Source organism: Phyllobates terribilis, unplaced genomic scaffold, assembly GCF_046119375.1.
Source record: "Phyllobates terribilis strain yellow unplaced genomic scaffold, ASM4611937v1 Scaffold_4__5_contigs__length_816908805, whole genome shotgun sequence".
Lineage (NCBI taxonomy): Eukaryota > Metazoa > Chordata > Amphibia > Anura > Dendrobatidae > Phyllobates > Phyllobates terribilis.
This window is the reverse complement of record NW_027362764.1, coordinates 171,936,953-171,961,603: the sequence shown is the minus strand read 5'-3', so window position 1 is coordinate 171,961,603 and position 24,651 is coordinate 171,936,953. Positions and strand designations below refer to the sequence as shown.

Sequence of the window (24,651 nt, the reverse complement as noted above, 5' to 3'; positions counted from 1 at the left end):
CTGTATTTTAATGGCTGCCAGCATCAGGACATACCTTGTGGGCGGAATTGGCATGCAATTTGTACGGCCCCCGAAAGGTGGTATAAATATCCAAATGGCCCTTGGCAGAAAAAAGATACCCCCCCCCCCCCATCCCTGCAGTACACTGATGGAGGAGTCTTTGGTATCTATGAGCTTTCCTTCTGCTGATTGCCATATCTTTTACTTATTGTGCAAAAAACCTAGGATAAAAACAATGAGCAAATACCCTGCAGCAAATGGTAATAAGAAATGTAAATTTCTTCAGTTTTGCTATTAAGGCCCCATCACACTAAGCGAGATCGCTAGCGAGATCGCTGCTGAGTCACAAGTTTTGTGACGCAACAGCGACCTCAGCAGCGTTCTCGTTACGTTTGACACTTAGCAGCGACCAGGCCCCTGCGGTGTGTTTGGCACCTTACCAACGACCTTGTTGACGACTCAGACACAAACACATAGGCGTGCATCGTTATACAGATCGTTATGGGTCGCCGCATCGTTGCTGCGTCCTTGGGAAGATCTGACTGTTTGACATCTCACCAGCGACCACATAGCGACGCAGCAACGATCCCTGACAGGTCGTATCGTTGTCAGGATCGCTGTAGCGTCGCTAAGTGTGACGGGGCCTTAACTGTGCATAGTTAGAAAACGGTCAGTCAGAGGGGTAGAGAAGGTTATCAGCTTTTCAATATTAAAAAAATATCAGATTCTGGTAATAAGACATTCAAGTATCATGAAGTGCCTCTTTGTCATAAAGCTTGTAATTGGGAGTCTCTTGTTCTGGTTGTTGATGAATCTTGGCCTATGTGCTTAGATGGACACAGTGTTTTGCCAGATTTATGTCGTAAAACACTTTGAAAAGTCAGTAATTTTTTTGTTCAACTCTAAGTTGCACAGCCATTTTTTGCAACTTTTCTCCTTTTCACGTTTGTGTCGGTAAGGTAAGTGGGCTGGGCATGGACGGTGCATGGCACAGCTCACCCGAAAAATTCTTCAAAAGTTACGCCAGAAATAGTACTCCAGTCCCTGACAAACTGGGGTAATATTTCTGACTAAGTGCTAGGAGGCGCCCAAAGCATTAAGTGGCCTCTTAATGAAATGGCTTCATCATGCACGCTTCTCCATTAAGGCTGGTGTGTAGAACGCCATCTTAATGAATCGGGATCATGGTCTCTTTGAATTCAGTAGTTGCTGTTATAGTTGTTCCTCAACTGGTCTGGTGGAGTGAATAGCGTTGATTATCTTGTTACATTGGCATTATTCAAAAGTGATGCTTTTAGGAAGCGCAGGCTCGCTCGTCTGATGTGATAGAAGAGCTGCTGCTGTTCCAAGTCCTCGCATTGGTGGTAATATTGGGCAGGCTGATGGTCAGAGGTGACCAGTTTTTGCTTATATTTCTGATGTTCCCCTTAATAAATATATATATATATATAATTTTTTTTTTTATTTAAATCCATCACATAGTTTCAGAGATGTCACCTTTTATTTAGTGCCAATTTTTATAGTCTTTAGCAAAGGAGCGTTACTCACAAGGTGGTAATGCAGAACAGCCTAAAGAGATTCCCCAGGGAATCCTACAAGTTGCACCCCCTTATAAAAGACCATACATACTAGCATGAAATGACAGGTTAAAAATAAGTTAAATAATAAACAAAATACTTAGGGGAGCAGTGGGAATAAAAGCAGAAATGGCCACTTTCATCTGGTGATGGGTTTTCTTTAATATTATTTCTTCTCGGAGGAGATAATGATTACCTTATCATTTTTGAGCTCATATCCGGACATGTTATAAGCACTATCTGCTGCTGTAGACCTTACAAGTGTGATCCCAGAAACACAGATCTACAGGATAGCGATAATAAGTGTCTGATGAAGGAGGGTCCCACTGCTGGGGCTCCAGCTGATGGGGGAACTTGGACGCGTGTCCACTGTTTGGTGTAGTGGTTGGAGCCTCTCTATTCATAGTCTGTGGGACTAAAGGAGGAAGATGAGTAAAGTTGCAGATTTTTCTGTGGGCGTTAACTTTTTTTTTTTGTCCAGCTTGAATAAGTTTTCACTTGTTGTGATGCGCTAACATTTTTATACCCAGTAGTTGCAGTCCTGGGAGTCGTGGGTTTACAATTGTTGCAGAGCTCCAGGTTTGACTTTCTCGCAGATCATATGTGCATTTTTTTTCTGCATGGATTTTCCACATTTCATTTCACAAAATTGAGCAGCGAAAATGTATCAAATCCACAACATTTCAGCAGCAAACTCCGCAGGGGTTGTCCACTACTTTTGATAGTAATAGGTCAGCAATATTATGTTTGTGTGGCTCACCCCCCAGCCCCTATCCACATCTGCAGAACAGCTTTCGCCACCTCTGAATGTAGCTAGATATAGACCGTGTATGGAGCAGTACGCTCCAGCCTCTGTATACTGCCTAGTGCCGGCTCTGGGATACTGCAGCTCCCCTCCTATTCAGTAAATAGGAGTGATCATGAAGATATGGAGATTTTCAACAGAAAAGGACAATGACCAATGTGACCGTAACCCTTTAATTGATTGGAAGGCAAAGGCTTCCTGTCTTGTCTCCTTCAAGGTAGCTGGGGTTCCTCTTCCATGAAAACAGGGTATTTTGGATTATCTTTTGTATCCATCATCTAATACCTTGTATACATAGTAAATAAAGTGTAGCAAATGGGGCTGTGAATTAGCCTTCCACTGACACTTTGTTTAGGCAATAAACCTTCCTGCTCCTCTGTTGTATTTCTCTCTTGTGTAACATTTTGGCAAGACAAGATGTCTACATTGTGAAGAAATAATGCATCGCATCTGGAGCTACTGAATAAGGAGCATGACTGTGACAGACATTTTTTGTATGATGACATTTATTGGGTTCTGCTGTACTTGCGAAATGCCACCCCTGCTCCACATCTTCAGTAGGGAGGATCAGCCCAATATTGGGTAACTCCTGTGGAATAAATAGACATTTTGCACACTTTTTGTTTAGAAATTATGGGAAGGTTTATCCCATTGTCCTTATCCCAGCAATGATTAACACTATACCTTTATTCCACAAGGTGGCAGCAAAACCTGAAAAACTGAATGGTGCCTTCCTATGTGTTCTGCTCCTGTGATGGGAAGACTGCCACTTCTCACTAAACTTCAGTGAATACAATGGGTCACTTATGAATGTGAATGATGAGCATTAAATAAAAGCTTAAAGTGAAGTTAAAGCTGCTCTTGGTGTATATGTGGCCCAGAGCTGGGGTGACTTCTGTAGCCATACTACCTCTGTGTGCATAGTGAGTGTGCTGCATACACTTCACATGTAGGCTATGCAGTGTACACAGTCTGAACAGGACCCATCAGCTTAGTAGCATTGAGTTAGATCAGGGATGCCAAACTCAAAAACACAGGGCCAAAATTAAAAGCTTGGACAAAGTCGGGGGCCAACTTTGATATTTATTAAAAACATGTCTACAATTAAGGAAGTTTTTCCTCATCAAATATTACGATTAACTTTTTCATATGGAAACTGACTTAAAGGGGTTGTCCCGCAAACAACATACCTTACATTTTAATTAATAGATCTTAGGATAAAATATTGAATAATATAATGTTGTGTAAGAACAGTAAAAAGCATGTGGCCCAATGACCTAATTTAAATATGTAATAACAAAGGATGAAAAATCTTGAATAATACTAATTATAAAGTATGATGCAAACAAAAGTGCCTCCAAACACAGTATGATTCCTTCACAGTACCATCCACACACACGGTATGATGACCCTACTGTACCATCCACCAGACAAAGAATGGTGACCCCATTACATAGCCCTCCTTACAGTATAATGGCCCCACATAGGGCTCCATACAGAACGATAGGCCCCACATAGTCCTTCATACAGTATAATGGGGCCCTGCATTGCCACTCATACAGTATAATGGGCCTCACATAGTGCTCCATACAATATAATGGGCCTTACATAGTTCACATAGTGCTCCATACAGATTAATTGGCTCCACATAGTCCTCCATACAGAATAATGTCCCTACATAGTCCTCCATACAGAATAATGTCCCTACATAGTCCTCCATACAGAATAATGGCCCCACATAGTCCTCCATACAGAATGATGGGCCCCACATAGTCCTCCGTACGGTCTAATGGCCCCCGCGTAGTGCTCCGTACGGTCTAATGGCCCCCGTGTAGTGCTCCGTACGGTCTAATGGCCCCCGTGTAGTGCTCCGTACTGTCTAATGGCCCCCGCGTAGTGCTCCGTACGGTCTAATGGGCCACATTTAAAATAATATATATACTCGACTCTGCCTGTTCCCCCACTGATCCGATCTCCTCAGCATGTCTTCAGATCCTCTACACATCTTGGTATCGCATGCGCTGAGACGTCAGACGCACAGCGGGAATGATAGGACAGGCGCTCCCTCCTCCATCATTGCTTTCAACTGTATCAGCATCCAGGATGGCGATGATAGTTGAACGTGTGAGTCGCGGCCCAAATATACTCTCCCTGCGGGCCAGAGTTTGACATATGTGCGTTAGATAATACCCTGTTTTGTTATGGTTATTCGGTCAGCACTTATAAAGGAAGTATCGTTCCAACTACATTACAGGCTTGCAGGGTTTTGTGATGTTAATAAAGCAGCAGCCCCCTCATTATTTGGGTTCCTCTTGCTTATAGTCTTTGGCTCACGATGTGTTTCCATCCGAGAGTCTGGTTTGCATCTCGCCCATGTAGTGTCTGTGGCATAATGAGGAGCTACTACAGGGTACAGTGTTGATCGCAGCGATGTCTCCTGATTCCTGGAAATGTAGCTTGGAGGAATGCAATGGAGATCTCATCCTGTAAGTTTATTTCCCCATGTGAAGTGTATCCAAAGGCATAAAACCTTAGGTTAGTGGAAACTTTAAAAGATCTAAAATAGAAGCATAGGCATGGGCCGCACGGCCTTATAACATCTGCTATATGTGGTGCCCAGTTGGCCAACTTCTCCCTTGGTTGTGCTGTTGAATGTGATAAGACACACGCACCTCTGTCCTGCGGCTTTTCCAGGCCCATCCAGGGGTCTTCACTATCAGAAATGTGGGACTCTGATTGCTAGCAACCCTATAGATCAGTTCACTAAAGGCAGTGTGGCGTGTCATAAGTGGCCCAGCTCTCTTACATTGTGTAGTGCCTGTGAATGGTGCTGCGCACACTATTCAGTTGTGTGGCAGAGAGCTTGTAGTACCATTTATGGCCACCACACCATGTTAAGCGCTGTGCTATTTTCATACATATACACACGTGGTCAAAATTGTTGGTACCCCTCGTTTAATGAAAGAAAAACCCACAATTGTCACAGAAGTAACTTAACTCTGACAAAAGTAATAATAAATTAAAAATCTATGAAAATGAACAAATGAAAGTCAGTCATTGCTTTTCAACCCTGCTTCCACAGAATTTAAAAAAAAAAAAATGTAACTCATGAAATAGGCCTGGACAGAAATGATGGTAGCCCTGAAAATAATGTGACAAAAGGGACATGTTAAGTCAAGTTGTGTCCACTAATTAGCATCACAGGTGTCTACAATCTTGTAATCAGTCAGTGGGCCTGTATATAGGGCTACAGATACTCACTGTGCTGTTTGGTGACATGGTGTGTACCACACTCAACGTGGACCAGAGGAAGCAAAGGAAAGAGTAGTCTATAATTTTCTTTCTAATCTCCTGAGACAAGCATGTTAAAGGTAAAGGTTATAAGACCATCTCCAAGCAGCTTGATGTTCCTGTGACCACAGTTGCACATATTATTCAGAAATGTATTATTCATAAAGATCCATGGGACTGTAGCCAACCTCCCTGGATGTGGCCGCAGGAGGAAAATTGCTGACAAGTCAAAGAGATAGATAATACGAATGGTAACAAAAGAGCCCAGGATAACTTCTTAAGAGATTAAAGGTGAACTTCAAGCTCAAGGAACATCAGTGTCAGATTGCACCATCCGTTGTTGTTTGATCCAAAATGGACTTCATAGGAGACGATCAAGGAGAACACTATTGTTTGAAAAAAAATCATAAAAAAGCCTGACTGGAATTTGCCAAACTACATGTTGACAAGCCACAAAGCTTCTGGGAGAATGTCCTATGGACAGATGAGACAAAAATGGAAGTTTTTGGCAAGGCACATCAGCTCTATGTTCACAGATGGAAAAATGAAGCATATCAAGAAAAGAACACTGTCCCTACTGTGAAACATGGAGGAGGTTCTGTTATGTTCTGGGGTTGCTTTGCTGCATCTGGCACAGGGTGTCTTGAATCTGTGCAGGGTACAATGAAATCTCAAGACTATCAAGGGATTCTAGAGAGAAATGTGCTGCCCAGTGTCAGAAAGCTTGGTCTCAGTAGCAGGTCATGGGTCTTGCAACAGGATAATGACCCAAAACACACAGCTAAAAACACCCAAGAATGGCTAAGAGGAAAACATTGGACTATTCTGAAGTGGCCTTCTAAGCCCTGACCTAAATCCTATTGAGCATCTTTGGAAAGAGCTGAAACATGCCGTCTGGAAAAGGCAACCTTCAAACACGAGACAACTGGAGCAGTTTGCTCATGAGGAGTGGGCCAAAATACCTGTCTAGAGGTGCAGAAGTCTCATTGACAGTTACAGGAATCGTTTGATTGCAGTGATTGCCTCAAAAGGTTGTTCAACAAAATATTAAAGAGTACCATCATTTCTGTCCAGGCCTATTTCATGAGTTAAGCAAGGCTGAAAAGCCATGTCTGACTTTCATTTATTACTTTTGTCAGATTCAAGTTATTTCTGTGACCATTGTGGGTTTTTCTTTCATTAAACGAGGAGTACCAACAATTTTCACCACGTGTGTAGATATTAGGAAATCGACCGACCTATTTTAGATTTCAGAAACCAAAATAGTGTTCATGGACACATTATACGGTACTTTTACCTGGTGGTACGTATTTCATGGGAATTGGATGTTTCGCCCCCAGCAGTTCGCTTCCCAGCAGTTCGCTTCCCAGCAGTTCGCCCCCGGGTACATTTCGCCCTCTCAAATTAGTCCCCAGCATTTGGCCCCCCAGGATGTTTTGCCCCCGCACATCTCACCCCCTCACATATCGCCCCCAGTTTGAAACGTGCGGGGGTGAACTGCTGGGGGCGAAACTTCCTATAACCGTATTTCATACAGTGTGTCCTCCTGCAGCAGACACTGAGCAAAAAAAGCAGTTATTGTTAACCTGGATCATTCATTTTTCCTGCTGTGGATTAACACCCTCTGACAGCAGCTTTCTTCCCTTTCCCAGCGCAGTGCTGACTTCTACGTAAATGTACATTTATTTTTTTTTATAATTTCTTTTACATTAGTCATTCTTGTGCTCTGGGCTGCCCTACTGGCTAAGGGAAGGAAATGGTGCATAATAAATCAATTCTAGCCGATTTAGTTCTCCAGCACCACCAGTATGCTGCCTGCAGCGATAACCGCATGCCCATTATTCATGGGACAGCTGCGAGACATCCCTGGCTCCAAGGCCACTCTGCCACTTGAGGCCAGTGATTGACTGCAGCGGTCATGTGTATGATGATACCTGACCTCATTGCTGCAGGATTAAGTTTTTAAAACGCTTGGTAGAAGGTCTGTCATGTTCCCCAATGATAATCCGCATGTGCTGTGCACATGCTGCGGAAATTTCCGCTGCGGATTATCATTGCGGAAAAATCCACAGCACTACCAATTATTTTGCGTAATCACGGCGTTTTCGCCGCCATTGACTTGCATTGAATCGCTTAATATCCGCATCACTACACGTGCACATGTGGATATTAAGTGATTCAATGTGCGGATGGTACCCGGGTCTGGAGAAGAGGAGACTCTCCTCCAGACCCGGGTACCATAGTACCTGTAAAAAAAAAGAATTTTTGCATGGATTTATATAGTGTGAACAAGTTGTCAAGCACTTTCCAAGTGATGCTAAAATCGCTTGGAAAACGCTTGTCAACCCGCATGCGGAAATGCAAGTGAAGAACGCTTCACATCCACATGTCCCTGGCAGGAAAACGCATGTACAATCCGCATGTACAATCCGCATGCATTTTTTCTGCCAGGGAGATGCAGAAACGCTCAGGGAAAAATCCGGAGCATTTCTGCATCGTGGGCACATAGCCTTAAATGTTACTTTTTATCAATTTTCTTGCTCTTTACTCCCTTTTTAAATGAAGAAAAAATAAACAGATGCTGCTCTGCGTGCGGTTCTGACTCTGTCACGTTGCTGTTCGCGCTGTCCAGATAAATAACAATACTCTTTTCATGTTCTGAGCTTTCTGCTGACGTGCGTCATGGTGGAGTAGGGCACATTACAAGTTTTGCTATGGTTAGTTGTCACGCCCCGATTAGCTCCACATTTTGCTAATGGTTTGCATGTTTATACATTTCTGTGGATATTGGGAATTTATATTTTTGAAGCCCAGGATACAGTTTCCATTTATTCTGAACTCAACTTCATGTCTTATGGTTAAATACCTTTTTTTTTTTTTAGCTAAAATGGAATGGTTTTCAGCGTGCCAGGACTCTGCTGAAGTGGACATTTGTTTCTTTTACCACATCTAAAAGCATTGCTAGTGCACAGAAATCCTATCTGAGTCATGCCTTTATTTCCTGTATGTCAGATTAAGATTCTAACAAAGTTCTTTCTCATTTAACAATTAGATTTTCTGCAGCAAAACGCAGTCTCGTCTTCACAAATCTTTTTTAAAGTGAACCTGTCGGCTGCTTTACCCCAACCACCCGACACTTTCCCTTCCAGGAGCATGATTTACCGTATTTTGCAAGAGCGACATCTTGGCAGGTTTTGCTCATGCTCAGCATATCGCCTCCTAGGGGATGTTCAATGCGCTTCCCGGCTTCATCCGCGCACTGCCCAAGCTCAGGGAGGCAGAACGCTAAAGAACATGCGCGAGATTTGCAAAGTGCAGACTGAGTCTTTAACAAAACTCTAGCTTGTGGACAATGCCCCACTGGACTAGTCCTCATAGATTTGCATAGACTTGATTTCACAATTAGAGAGCAATCACTAAGGCATAAGAAGGAGTAAGTTATGTAGAAATAGGGTGGAGTAGAGACATAGTGATGGCTTAGGTGGGGATTGCTGACAAGTTCTTTTTAAAGGGAATCTGTCAGTAGGATCAACCCTTCTAAGCCGTCTATATGGACATGTAGGTCATAGAAAGCTGAAAAAAAATGATACCTTGATATCTGTGATCCAGTGTCATATATGCCATAGATATCCACATTTTTCTTATGTAAATGAGCTGTTAAGATCGATGGGCCAGATGCTGATCTCCATGAGAATCTGCCTCCAGAGATTATTTTAAATGAAAGAGGAAATTACCAGTGTGAGATGTGCAAATAAAGAGAGCTGACTGTCAGCCATTACATGTCTCACATTGGTAATGCCTCCATTCATTTGCAATAATCTCTGGAGGCAGATTTTCAGGGAGATATATATCCAGCCCATAAATCTAAACAGCTCATTTACATATTAAGAAAAATGTGGATATTGTCTGGAATAAGACAACAGTTTAGTATACAATCAGTTAAGTCACTTTTACTATTTTAGCAAATGTGTTGAGGACATGAATTTGTTGTGGCTCTTACTTATATATAAGTATTGGAGGATCTCTCCCTGTACTTTTTAGTGCCACATTCCTCACAGATTTTACACACTTGTCCACAAAATGGAGGCGCACGTGACCAGTCGTGTCCATCAGCCTCCTCCAGTAGAAGAGCATCTTTCTCATGTGCAGTGTTCTTTCTTGGAGGCACCTGAGTGACAGACGGCATGGTCATTGCTCCTCCATCAGCTGCTCTTATCAGAGCTGGAGAGCTGTGCAGTCTGTGAGGAAGACGACAGGAGAAGGATCTTTAATACGATGTATCAGGAAGTGCCACAAAATCATATCCCTAACACATTAGTTAAAATAAAGTGTCTCCCCCTTTAAAATGAATTCACTCCAGCAATCAACTGATGCGCCCCTTAGCCCTTTCATCAGGTGCTAGTTTTTTAAAAGGCAAGTACTATTGTATTTTTATTTCTTGTATAACCTTTCCCGATGATTTTTTTAGTGGGGCAATTTGTTTGTATGGTCATCCTTGTCAGTATAGTTATGAAAGTTTCAGCAATTCTCTGCAGGTTTATTGATTTCCCTTGTCTTTGAGTATATGGACGTCTTTAGTTTTGGCTGCATCATGAATGGTTTTCTCTGTTCCCTCCAATTTTTATTTAGTTTTTTTTCCTTCTTCAAAATCTCCAGTCACATGGAAACATAGAATGAATAATTTTTCCGTTACTGCTGTGAATAAGTGCATGTGACGTGGTCAGGAAGCCCAGTGTTCTCGTGAGTCATCACTCTGGACTCTTCTAGCGGCCTCCACTGTCTGTCACCACCCTTCTGCAGACCCAAAATGTGAATCACATTTCTCTGGGGTTTCCCAGACGGAGTCTTGTGTAAACCTTTTCTCTCTTCCCTCCATTTTCAAAGTGAGCCTTCTGCGCTGAGCCGCTCACATGGGAATCCTTGGAAGCGACACAAATTTCCATTCCTTCATTTATTGGGATGCTTCTGTTACAATAGACCGTTTCTTTCTACATTTTTAGATGCTATTGGATGAAGTTTAGATTTGAGCGTTGGGTGGAGTAGTGTTGCTCATGGTCGTAGATTGTTACACTGATTCATACAGCAATCTAGAATATGCCGCCACTTCTATTTGCATCTGCAAATCCCATAATGTTCTCTACCTTATCCAGTTTGTCATGACACAAACTCAGGTTTGGGTGCTGCATTACATACAGTTTTGTTACATATTTCAGGTAGTGATGAAGGGCAGCTGCAGGATGAATTCATATTGCAGTGCCATATACAATATGTAGACTTTAGAAAGAGCCCGTCTCCTCTAGTAATACTATCTACCTGCAGAAATAGTGGCAATCTGCAGGTAAATGGTAGTCGGCTTACTGGTGCAGCAGCTTGCTATACTGTGAGCGAGCTGTAATTGCTCCCCAGTAAATTGATAGGCTTCACACACGCTGCAGAGCTGGCTGTCACTCAATGTGCCGAGCAGTGATGACAACCATATGCACAGTATAGCGAATGGTGCCCCTGCACTGCCCCAACAACTGGAAGCCAGCGGCTGCAGAGAGAATAAAACTTCATTTTCTCCCTGCAGCCGTTGCTACAATATGCTCCAGATACACCGGATTTAAACGCCATTTATCTGCAGATTACCCCCATGTCTGCTGGTATATAGCAGTATTGGAGGAGCCAGTTTCCCTTTAAACAAATAAGGCCATAAAGAGGCACATCTCCAATTTTGTTGCATAGCAGTATTAGCCAATCACAGAAAGTAGGGGGGTATTCACCGGGCGCCTGCCTCCACATCACGTGCGGTGCGATGACATCACAGATAACGTCACACTGCTCCATCTGCTCAAGTCAAGTGATTAGTTTTTGCGCGTATAGTATTACCACTGCTTCCGAATATTCCATTTTTTTTTCTTTTTTAAATCCGCCATATATTTCCAGAGAGGATGCCTTTTTTTATTTTCTTTTATTTAGTGCACCAAATATAATTTTCAGTGTCTTTGCAGGGGGTCGTGGCTCCAAAGGGTAATTCTGCAGAGCAGCCTACAGACACCCCTCCAGAGAATCCTGAAAGCAACACCTCCTTAGCAAAGACCATAAAAATTAGCAACAAATAGAAAGGCCTAGATCTATGGAACCATTTGGTAGAATTAAAAAAGGCAGAATATTCAGAAGAACAGCGGGAAAAAAATTAGAGGAAAACGTGTTTACTTTTGACCTGATGACAGGTCCTCTAGGTAGCATTACTCTAGGGCACCCACTAGTATTACTTTGTATGAAGTTCCCAGGCCATCATTGTGTAAGAGGTCACTCTGCACATAGTTACTGTCTATGGGGGCCCTCTGCACATAGTTACTGTATATGGGGGCCCTATGCAATAATAGGTGTGCAGAAGGGTGCACTGAGGGGGCTTAATTTTTAAGTGGCACTTAACCCATTATTCCTTTTATTAGAGTGTTTTTAAATGATTTATAAACTCCCAAGGCCCACTCAGGGGGCTTCTATGATTTTTTTTGCACAGGTTGAAGCTCATGACCATCTCTCAGAGCTGAATGTGTGGCTCTTTAAGTAAGGGTACACTCGCACTGGCGTATATTCTCTCATGTCAGAGAATCTGGCCGATTATGCTAATGACACTGTCACAGTTAGAGCCGAGTGTCATCTGAGTGTGATCCGATTCTCTCACATAAGACAGGTGCGGAGAAGATGGAGAACTTCGTTTCTCCATTGTCTCTGTGAGTGTACATCAGACTGCACTCAGATGACATTTGAGTGCAGTCTGTTGTTTCATATGCACCCATAGACTTGTGCGCATGATCTAAATAGCGGAGCCAGTCTTAGTGTGCTGCGATTGTTTTCTCATACTGAATCTTCATGAGAACATAATCCTAGATCTGCACTGCCTCATAGAATAACACTGGGCCGAGTGCTATGTGATAAAACATCAGAGAGCACTCGGCCGTGTTATACCGTCGTGTGAGGGAGTCCTAAGAAAGATTGGGGACCCCAATGTAAGGAGAGATCAGCACATGGAAAATTGTTTGCCTACTTATCTGGGGCAAATGTATTGTATTAAATGCACCACAAAAATGGCACAAGTGACATCCGCTTCGATTGTTCAGTCTTAGGTTTGTGACTAAACAACTCTCCCTGGCTGCACTAATTTTTAGTGATTTGTTTAATTTTTTTTATGTAGAATATTACCACAAATCTATGGTAATTGTGTCCCATACGGCATGTGTGTGGACAAATATTATGTCTTGCACCATTTTTACAATTTTTGCTGCAGTTAATAAAGTAAATCTTGTTTTCCCTCTTGTAATGTGCTTTTGTGGCCTATAAATGAGAGCGCTCCATGTGCTTTTTGTGCCTTGGTACAAAGTACAAGATCCTCTTTTAATCCTCATTTTGCTCATTTATTGAGATCAGGAAGTGGAATTTAAATTCGGATTTTCCTGTAATCTGTTATGTAAAATCTTCATGTGAACGGCTGTTGAAATCTCTTTGGGCAAAAGTTTTTAATCTTCTGCTGTGCTAATCTTCTAATTCGGATATGACCCATAGTGGCGGCTGCAGTGGGATTGTGGCTGATCCCGTGTGACAGCTGAAGCACAAGAATGTGATGGAGGGAAGTGCGGCATCTCTGTGTTTTCCTACCTCTCGTCCTGTGACGTCAGAAGCTTGCACATGGTCTGGATCTAAACGTCAGACACACAGAGGGAATGCCGAGAAATATTTCCCCACGTAGAGCCTCAGTGCAGATATAAAACCCTTCCTGCCAATGTCTTTTACTCCATAAATACTGTTGCTTTGCACATGGTTGTAAAGGATAAGGGGGTAGATACTGACCTAATGGTGTAAAAATGATCTGTCAAAGCTGTGTTGTAACAAATCCTGTGAAACTGCTGTAATCTGAATGTCGTCTGGTACAAATGCTAAGTGAGCATGCTCTTTGGAAGTAGAAAGGAGGGCGCCGAGTTTAAAGGGAGCCCACCAGCACAAAACAACTGTTAACAGGCACCTGGTGCACCCTTGGTGTGGCCACCTTCCCACCTACTTGTTGTTTTTCTTAATTAAAGAGGTTGTCCACTACTATTGAAAATAGCCCAATATATTTTTATGATGAATAGAAGCTTCTTTGGAAATACCTTCCTCTGCTGTTTGTGCCTGTGAGCGATGCTATCGCTGGCCGATAGGTACAGTGGTGGCCAAAAGTATTGGCACCCCTGCAATTCTGTCAGATAATACTCAGTTTCTTCCTGAAAATGATTGCAATCACAAATTCTTTGATATTATCTTCATTTAATTTGCTTGCAAGGAAAAAACACAAGAGAGAATGAAGCAAAAATCAAATCATTGATCATTTCACACAAAACTCCAAAAATGGGCCAGACAAGAGTATTGGCACCCTCAGCCTAATACTTGGTTGCACAACCTTTAGCCAAAATAACTGCGAACAACCGCTTCGGTAACCATCAATGAGTTTCTTACAATGCTCTGCTGGAATTGTAGACCATTCTTCTTTGGCAAACTGCTCCAGGTCCCTGATATTTGAAGGGTGCCTTCTCCAAACTGCCATTTTGAGATCTCTCCACAGGTGCTCTATGGGATTCAGGTCTGGACTCATTGCTGGCCACCTTAGAAGTCTCCAGTGCTTTCTCTCAAACCATTTTATAGTGCTTTTGGAAGTTTGTTTTGGGTCATTGTCCTGCTGGAAGACCCATGACCTCTGAGGGAGACCCTGCTTTCTCACACTGGGCCCTACATTATGCTGCAAAATTTGTTGGTAGTCTTCAGACTTCATAATGCCATGTACACGGTCAAGCAGTCCAGTGCCAGAGGCAGCAAAGCAACTCCAAAACATCAGGGAACCTCCGCCATGTTTGACTGTAGGGACCGTGTTCTTTTCTTTGAATGCCTCTTTTTTTTTCCTGTACACTCTATGTTGATGCTTTTTCCCAAAAAGCTCTACTTTTGTCTCATCTGACCAGAGAACACTCTTCCAAAACTTTTTAGGCTTTCTCAGGTAAGTTTTGGCAAACTCCAGCCTGGCTTTTTTATGTCTCGGGGTAAGAAGTGGGGTCTTCCTGGGTATCCTACCATACAGTCCCTTTTCATTCAGATGCCGACGGATAGTACGGGTTGACACTGTTGTACCCTCGGACTGCAGGGCAGCTTGAACTTGTTTGGATGTTAGTCGAGGTTCTTTATCCACCATCCGCACAATCTTGTGTTGAAATCTCTCGTCAATTTTTCTTTTCCGTCCACATCTAGGGAGGTTAGCCACAGTGCCATGGGCTTTAAACTTCTTGATGACACTGCGCACGGAAGACACAGGAACATTCAGGTCTTTGGAGATGGACTTGTAGCCTTGAGATTGCTCATGCTGCCTCACAATTTGGTTTCTCAAGTCCTCAGACAGTTCTTTGGTCTTCTTTCTTTTCTCCATGCTCAATGTGGTACACACAAGGACACAGGACAGAGGTTGAGTCAACTTTAATCCATGTTAACTGGCTGCAAGTGTGATTTAGTTATTGCCAACACCTGTTAGGTGCCACAGGTAAGTTACAGGTGCTGTTAATTACACGAATTAGAGAAGCATCACATGATTTTTCAAACAGTGCCAATACTTTTGTCCACCCCTTTTTTTAGGTTTGGTGTGGAATTGTATCCAATTTGGCTTTAGGACAATTATTTTTGTGTTTTTTAATTGAAGACAAATTAAATGAAGATAATAATACCAAAGAATTTGTGATTGCAATCATTTTCAGGAAGAAACTGAGTATTATCTGGCAAAATTGCAGGGGTGCCAATACTTTTGGCCACCACTGTATTTTAGGTATTTGCTAATATTATTATTACACCTACTACAGATTGGAATAGGATCTTGTAGACGAGAATACCCTGTTAAGTGTGAATAGTGTGGAGTTGCACTTGGTCGACCTCAAACATCCGACAATCAGGAAGTTATTCCTTATCCTATGGATAGAGCTTGACATCTAGTCTAGATGCATAACGATTTACGTATGGGCTGTTTTTTCTGCTTCAATTCATTTAAAAGTCAAGAACAGAGTTTTTCTTTTTTCTTCCCCCAATCAGAATATCCTCAAGAATGGACATTTTGCGTCTTTTTTCACCTGAAATTAAAAGCACATGGAAAAACTTAATCATATACACTTAGTGAGTTTTCTCATTGAAATCAATAGGAAGCCAATTCAAAGAGTATTTGAAGCATTTTGATATGGATTTCAAAGCAGAATCAGGTCCAATATCCCCGTAAAGAAAAAAAAAATCTCACTTTAAACCCACTCTTGCAGTGCTAATTTTCTGTGTGCAAATGTGCAATGTGTGTACTTGGCTCAAATAGTGTTTCTGAGATTGCTCTTCAGAGCACCTGAAACATGACTGTAAGTTTCCCCAAAAAAGACCCATCAGTAATGAGCATTATTCAGGAGTTTTTGCTCCTCGTTGTTATGATGTCTGGTTCTCATTAACTGGATTAGATGAACTGCCTCACATGGTCTAAAGGGAAAAAAGGGGGGATGAAAAGCCTCACATGGTCCTCTCGGAGGTTGTCTTTTGGAGAAGATGTCACTGTATTTATAGGTAGATACAAGAGTTAAGGTGTTTTTTGTTTTGTTTTAACGTTTGTCTTCCTTTTGTGTATGACCTTTTTATTCCAGCACTTTGGCTGAATAGACAATATTTTGTTTGCGATTTCATTGGTTGGAAGTATTTCTTAAAATGATCAAATTGCATCTCCATCCAAGTCATAAAACCTCAGTGTGCTCGTGAATGATTCTGCCCCTTCCCTGCACATAAACACTTCTCTGGTGTCTCTTTGATCTTCCATTTATCTGTTTTTTTCTGCCATGCTTGCACACTTGTTGCTTCTGTACCTGCTTGGACTGATGATTCACAAGAGATGGCTGTCCCACATTCAGAAGTAATAACGCCATTATATCCAAAGTGATGCTTGGAAGCAAACAGTACAACTAGCTTACATACTACAAAAACATTGCTGAAAATTTCATTGTCTCTTCATGTACGAGAAAATAAGCTGTCTGAATGAGGCCTTAATTAAAGGGAATCTGTCAGCATGTTTTTGCTATCTAATTTGAAGACAGCAGGAGATAGGGGCTGAAACACTGAATTCAGCGATGTGTCATTTATTAATCTGTGTGTTGTTTACTTTCGCTTAAAGAGAACCTGTCACCAGCAAAAACGCTATTAACCTGCAGATATGGTCTTAACCTGCTGTTTAATAGAGTTACAACCAGGGCTGTGGAGTCGGTGTCCATTTTGGTGGACTAAGAGTCAGTGTAAAATGGACCGACTCATAAAATATACAATAAATTGGGTACAGTAGTACAATTCAGGATGTGCTGTAAATGTTTTCATAAGAATTTGGGAAAGTTATGAAATGTTCTATTCCTGACCTAAGGATTTCGTCTTTTAGTTGATATGAATCTGTGCTGCACTTTATGTACATGCTCAGTAGTGAGGCCGGGCTGTGGAGTCGGGAAAATTGAAGAGCCTGAGTTGAAAGTCTGGCTTACCGACTCCACAGCCCTGGTTACTAACCTGCCCGTAGCCAAACGCTGGGGGGCAAATGAACTTTATTTCCAGCGGCAGCGGTCTGGTTTTAGCCATGGTGGCGCCGCAGGTTCAATCACCGCTCTGAATATACAAAGCGGCGGTAACATGCCCCCGGCCCTTACTGTCACTGGCTCTGTATTGGGGCCGGCTGTCAGTCAGGGATGGGGATGCGGTTACAGCGCTGCTCTATGTTCTCAGAGCGGTGACCGAACCTGTACTGGCGCCGCCCCATGACTGAAACCAAATACTGCCGGGGAGAATAAAGTTCATTTTCTTCCCGCAATATTCGGCTACGTGCAGGCACCGAGCAGGTTAGTAATTTTATTAACCTGCAGATTAAGCCCATATCGGTAAGTTAATAGTGTTTGTGCTGGTGACAGGTTCCCTTAGGTTTTATCACCAAGACATTATCACTGCAAGGTCTGGTGCTCATAGGACTGCTGGTCCAACTCTTCCCCCTCCTGTGATAAGCAGCTCACTGACCATAGACAATGTACACAGAAAGCTGTGGTGTGGGCGGGGGTTAGCTTTTCAGCTCTGCTGTGACTCGCCCCCTAGGACCGTGGGGTACTCTCCACCGGGTCAGTCGGTTCCTTGGGATAGTCACGGGGGTGTGACCTGGTCCGGGGCCCTAGGCGGTCAATAAAAAGGACCTTTTAGGGGACAAGTTTTGTGACGCCACCAGTGGTATGCGACTATAGGTCGCTGAAAGAGATCGATGGGGCCGTTGGTGACGCAGCTGGGATGGATTTGCTCCCCACTGATAGAGCGGGGCCCCAGGGCTACCGGTACGGTTTACGTAGGGGAATGTAGATGTTGGGGTGCAGGACTGAGGGTGCAGATAATGACCAGACGACTCAAGAATGGCGGTTTACTCTACCTTTACTTGAGGTTTGATGGTGTAGATCGGGGCACTGGTAACAGAAGGTCATGGAGATCCGGGCGGCCTGGAAGCAATTTGGGATCCACCTCACCAGGTGGAGTTGTAGGCCTTCCTTCTGCGCTGTCCTCTTTGGCCATGCTGCCTAAAGCTATGCTGTGGCCCTCTTTCCTGAGTGATCGTTAAATCCTAGCCCGTATGGCAGGCAGCTCGAGCCTTTTTCAGGTGTCGTTCCTTCGTGGCGGCTCCGGGCTGTAGTATGCTGCTTAGCCTCTGGGTGTTTGGTGGGGCCAGGAGACCTTCAGGCTCCTGCCTTCCGGATTTAGCTGCCGGGACTTCAGTACCCGAACAACCATGGACTCCTGTGTCCTGTTTCTGGCGCTTTTCTCTGGGGCGAGCTTGGTCACTGCTCCCCTCCCCAGGTTCTCCCTCGCTTTCCTGTCTCTAACTGACTTTTTTTCTCACTCCAACTGACTTTTCTAATCCCCGCCTCCAGGCTCCAATTTAAAGGGGAAGCTCCCCTGAAACCGGGTTAGAGCTCCCCCTTCTGGTCTGGAGCCAGGAATTGTGTTGGATGCTGGTGTTACCTGATAAAGGGGACCCCTCCTTGCTTCCAGGCATGGCATCACCCCCTGTGAGGGAGGCAATGCCAATGTGGCAACCGGACTCCTGGGGTCCACAGATGCATGTTACATCTAAAACTGTCTCACAGCTGCTGCAATCCGGAAACTAAGTGATACATTGCTGTAATCAGGGTCTCTTTTCCTACTTTATGCTGCTGTCAGATGAGGTAGCGAAAACTTGGTGACGGTTTCCCATTTTAACTTTTCTAATAAATTCATCATGGCCGTGATAAAAATAATAAAATCAGCTGCTATTCCAGCTTTCTTTTCCCAGCACTTCCTCTCTGCTGATGAGTATTGTACATGGCGCGGCTGTGACATCATATCCGCAGCACTGGAGCCAATCACTAGACTCAGCGATACATGCTCTTTTCCACCAGTCCAATGATTGGCTGCAGCGCTGTTGATGTGACATCATTGCTGCAGCCTGTATGCAATCAGCCGAACCGAGGCGCAATGGAGTGAGTGGGCCTGGGCAGTATGAGTGCGTACCAGCTAATTTTATTAATGTTATCATGGCCACAACTGAGTGAATGTAGTAACTGGCTTTGCAGCTTTGCTTCAGCATAGATTGTATGCCTGCCTGCCTGCCATGGCCATGTGCCATACAGAAGTATAAAAAAAAAGTGGATCGAGGAAAAAAAAATTCCAGCATCTGTTTAAATCCAGATAAACAAAAATTATATTACAAGGCGGTGGGAAGGCCTCCAGAATGTAGCCCCCTCCGCTGGTAATACCATGAGGGCTGGGTCTTTTGTTGAGCATACACGACTGCCATCCAGTTCAGCAATATTTAATCCCTGCTTGGACTTATTTTTCTATTCTTGGCGACTTTGAAATCCTCTGAACATCATGCCCGGCTTGTGTAACTGCTTTCATATGTGGCAGTAAGAGAGTTCTAGCTGAAGCTGGTCCTGGTTAGAAAACCAAATGTGCCATTATTCTCATGGAAAAAATGTGGAAACTTCAGTTGTAAAGTGTGCCCCCTCCCACTGAATGCAGATCCGTCACAAAACCACCAATGTTGTCAGTGAGTGGTGCAGAATGGGGACTGGAGCCCCTCCTGGTTACAGGAAGTTACTGGTTTACCCAGCGCAGTCTCTGAGCCTAGGTAACATGTGAGCATTAGCAGGCATTTCATCTGCAGCTCTGCAGTGTGCGCTGCTTTCCACAACAGCTGGGGAGGATTGCTGCTTCTGCTGGGGGAGTGCGTTCTGTCTGCTCTCTCACAAGCGACCTCTCCGCCTGGGGCTCTGCAGATCTGAGAAGCATCTCTTCAACAAAGGAGTTATTCTGAGATGGTGAAAAGGAAGCCTATTAAATAGCGTGTGATGCTTATGGGAACGTCAAGCCTGGCACATTAGGAATTAAGATGTTTGCATGGTTAAGGGATGCCTGCTGTGGCTGAGGATTACAAAGGATGCCATTGCCTTTTGGGTGCTACTTTGCTAACTTCTTGTGAATGAAGTGCTGCAATCATCTTTCCTGTATCGAAGTTCCACAAGGTGCCGTGTGTTTTTATAAGATGGTGGCAGAGTTTTTGGTCGTTTTGCTCTGGGAAATTCATCGCTTCTAGCTGGCATAATGGAGTAAACACATCCTCTTGTCTGTCATGTGGGACTTTTGGGATTTAGCCGGCAGCATTTCTCGGAGTACCCTGCTCCCTTGTGGTCTGAGTCATCACAAGTGAATGAACGTTTTACTTTAGGCTTAATTGTTTCTAGTTTTGTAGACTTTTTTTTTTTCCTCTATATTTTACGTTGGATGTCATTGCCGGATTAGAACTCATGAAAGCAATACAATGAATGAAAATCCTTTTTGGATGATCTGAGAAATCCAGCATTGATTTAGCAGGATGCAATTGTGTATGGCATGAAACAGCTGACTAGTGAGTTTTAGCCACTGACCTTGCATGGGGCACTGGCTCTTCTTACCACCTCCTAGTAAATAAGTAAAGAAGACTTTTATAGCTGCTCATTGAATTGGTTCTTAGTCTCTTGCCCTGTTTACTAGAGATAATTATCTATCTCAAATCTCCCTGGATGTTATTCGCTTTACAGATTTGTGCCATTGCAGTGGTCTACAAGATGATACAATGGATGTTACCTGTGTTTGTTGATGGAGCTGTTGTTTTCTTCCTGCATTGATTTTTCTATGTCTTCTGAAATGTCACAGCAGAGGTTTCTGCGTTTTTTACTAATGTGATATGAGGCTTGGATCAGTGGTAGAATAGAGTGAAGACATGAGTGGGCACTGTGCCATTATTTTACAGTTTCAGTAGCACATGATAAAGAGCCTTGGCTCCAAATAAGATCGAATGAGCCGCGTTTGTATTGTGGTACTGGAGGAGGGGGAGGACGAGTCCCCTCATTTTCCCTCCAAGTTACCAAATTATGGAAATCCCTATCGTCATCCACCTCCGAAAGCTGTGTCGGTAAGACTTTCATCTGTTGTTACTATGGCTGTGTTCCAGATTACTTTCAGGCTAAAATTCTGATCTTTAAGTGCAAATCTTGCAAAATAACTTTACTTTACAGGTGATTTCCTTTCAATTTTTAAAGTACTTAATTGGTTAAAATCGTTATTCTGAAACTTTTGTGTTACCAGTTTCCAGGAAATCTTGATGCCATGTACAATCACTATCTCAGCTCACATAGGCGCTGGCATCTACAGTATCTGCATTTTTGGCTGACGTCCCGTTCTTTCATCCACAACTAAGTTAATTTACCATTCAGGACTCTAGAAAAGCTGGGTGACTCTGCCCTGTATGTACTAGCCATTTTGGATGGATACATACGAATAAAAATGCAAGGCAAAAACGATACAAAACATCAATTTTGTTTTAATGCCTTTTGCGCTGATTATATATATATATATATATATATATATATATATATATATATATATATATATATATATATATATATATATATATATATATATATATATATATCTAAATTATATATTATATTACATTGCATTGCTATCTATTTTATTTTGCCGTACTGCCTACCGCTAATTGATGCTTTTGCCATACTTTTCTAAGAAGAGAATTGGATAGAAGCCTGTTTGACTTTTATAGCCATGGAAACCTTGTCACACTTCTGAATTTCTTCTGCTAAATCCTGTGTTCTGAGGTGGAAAGAATTTTTCCATGAGGCTTTTGAGCTTCATGGCAAACCACAAAATAAGGTTTTTTTTTCCCATGCTTATTAAACATTTAGTTTATCATAGTTATACATTGTTTACCTCTTGTTAACTCTATATTGAATCTTCTATGGTAAATATTTGTATGTTGTTACTTGGTTTCCATAGATACATTGCTCCCCACATTCTTATATGTCAGACCTATAGTTTGTTGGATTTTTTCCTGTGGTCACAGTGTTTGTAATGAGAAAGGAGAGGTTGGAGTTAATATTGAGTTTGCAGAGCTTTCATGTTCCCTGATGACACCCATCAAGATTAGTGCCGGTGTTATTATATTATTCGAGCCTTTCTACCCACAACCTTCGGCATCTTACTCCACTCCCCTGCACCAGACATTCTGAACTTTTACCATAGCAAATTACTATTTATTTATTTATTTTAGCTCTGACATTGGGTAGCATACATCCCCTGGAGGACACATAGCCTTAGCATAAGATTTATGGCACTAGAGTTTGCATTCTCATACATTAATTGGTGACCATACACCTTAGATGGCTACTGTTTGAACTCATGTAGTTGTCAGCTATCTTTCCCATAGATTATTCTCGCTTTGTCGAGAGTGCTGGTATTTTCGATGTGGAGATGAGTATGCAAATTGGATCTTTCCACAAGTAAAAAAAAAAATAATAAAAAATCTAACGTGTGAATTTCACCTAAATTGGTGAAGTTGCCCCTATAAGAAGTGTTGATGGCACTAGATTTGCCACCGGCCAGATCAGTAATCTTCTTTTGAGTAGCCGTCCTACATAGACCTAGTCATTGTGGCGTGACTCGCACCAGGCCAGCTAATTAAAGCAAGAGCCACTGATGCCGAGAGGTTGGAGACTGTTCTCAGGGCTCCCTTCCGATGACCACAGATTATGGACTTCCAAATCTCACCTACTCTACCTATAAACCAGTGTATGATTCATGTTGTATGAGCCATACAACATGACAGGGGATATTTTACCCATTATCTCCCACAAGAAATGGGAACATAGTAGTAACCCACATCTCTTTCATTGGATGACTCCTCTAGAAGTCAATTCTCTCCCATGGACACTAACAAGTGCTCATGTTAAAACCCCCTTTTCCAAAATTGGTTTCTTTCCCAATTTGCATCTAGATATGAGCGTTTTCGACGGCAGCACTAACATTTGCAAACCCCATATCCTTAGTGACCAGCTTGTAAAATTCCCTTTCTGTCATAATTAGATATCTAGAACTGACCCTGGTAATAGGTATGTGCTGTATATATTTTTCCCTCTTCTTTACATGGTGGCACAATCTCTAGGAACTGGTCTCAATCTGGTAAAATATCTCCAATATTTAATAAATCACATGTATTTTACGGCCGATTTGTTATATTTTCTTTGGTTTTTTTTTGTTTTACAGCCTCCCCTGGTTCAAGCAATTTTTAATGGAGATCCGGATGAAGTTCAGGCGCTGATATTTAAAAAGGAAGATGTTAACTTTCAGGTAAGTGGTTTCTGTAGGTGTTAGTATATTTCTACTTGAAGAGGACCAAGTAAAAAGTGGCCAGTTTTTCTCTTCTTTTATTCCTGCTGCTCACCTGAGTACTATTTCCCTTTTTTAAAATTCCCCCATATGACTCCAGAGGGAGGGGATATTTGGTAAGTCGAATATGCAAATAAGTACTGTCTTTACCAAGAGGGCGTTCCCTATTGGGTACTTATTCAAAGCAGCCTAAAGATGCGCCCCCCAGTGAATCTTGTAAACTCCCCCCGCCCCTTGCTAAAGACTTCCAAAATTAGCACTAATTTAAAAGGCCCATATCTCTGAAACAGTATGACTGATTATAAAAGGGGGGAAAACTGATTACTTGCGGGAGCAGTAGGAATAAAATAAGAGGAAAAACTGTCAACTTCTGACCTGGTGACAGGTCCTCTTTGAATTGCCGTTCCCAACTTTTAAAGTTATCACATATCCCAGGAGATAATACAGCTCTCTGCTGCTGGCTTTCTTCTACCTCTGGTGGTCCCACAGAGAATTGATGGAGCAGAGGTTGTGCATGGGAATTCCAAGGGGGACATTTTGGAGCCAAGAATGAATGTAATCCCTAAAATGACCCAAATCAAAGGTTAAAACTGCAAACCCCTGTATAGGACAGAGAAAGGCATCACAATGCTACATTGCAAGTCCAATATAGCACTAATTCCGATTTTTGTAACCTGAGAAGAAGTAAATGTAGTGACTGTAAGCCCATACCAAGGCTTGTTTTGCTCACGGTGAGATTTTTCCCTTCCAGGCTTGTGTAACCTTGGTAGAATTTCTGCTATTTTAGAAAGCGAGTATAAGGGAACTGCAAGGGGTTCCACCATAACGCCTATAAGGTCACCAGTGTCACCTGTTCCGCAGGCTCACCATCCTGTTGAAACATGTCCTGTGGGGGTATTGTTAAAGCTTAGTATTAGCTGCTTTCACTTCCCACTGAATTCCTTATCTTCCAGAATGAGACAACAAAGTAGTGATGTGAGGTATTGCTGCTTGGCAAATGTACTGCTATCCCCTGTTAGTAAAATATCTACCAACTCCAGTCTTGTGGTTCTCGTATTCTTTTCTGCTGGTTTAACCTTGCTTGATCTTTGGAGTCTATATACATCTTTGGGCAGAGTCTGGGTGGGCCATGAAGGAAAGTTGGGAAGCAGATGGAAAACGTGTACTCAGAAGACGACCGGTGACGAA

The 24,651-nt window shown here is 42.7% G+C and overlaps 1 protein-coding gene across 3 annotated transcripts in view; it reads left to right on the top strand.

The window, feature by feature from the left end:
- ANKRD28 (ankyrin repeat domain 28) overlaps window positions 1-24,651 on the top strand; it is a 197,559-nt gene that overhangs the window by 33,262 nt on the left and 139,646 nt on the right. The window contains exons 1-2 of one of the 3 annotated variants that reach the window (XM_073677938.1): window positions 19,836-21,193; window positions 23,341-23,424. In XM_073677938.1, the coding sequence (XP_073534039.1) occupies window positions 21,077-21,193; window positions 23,341-23,424 (201 nt within the window). In that variant the 5' untranslated portion in view covers window positions 19,836-21,076. Of the gene's footprint in view, window positions 1-19,835; window positions 21,194-23,340; window positions 23,425-24,651 lie in introns of those variants that run through there. The other 2 variants (XM_073677936.1, XM_073677937.1) reach the window with 2 other exon arrangements.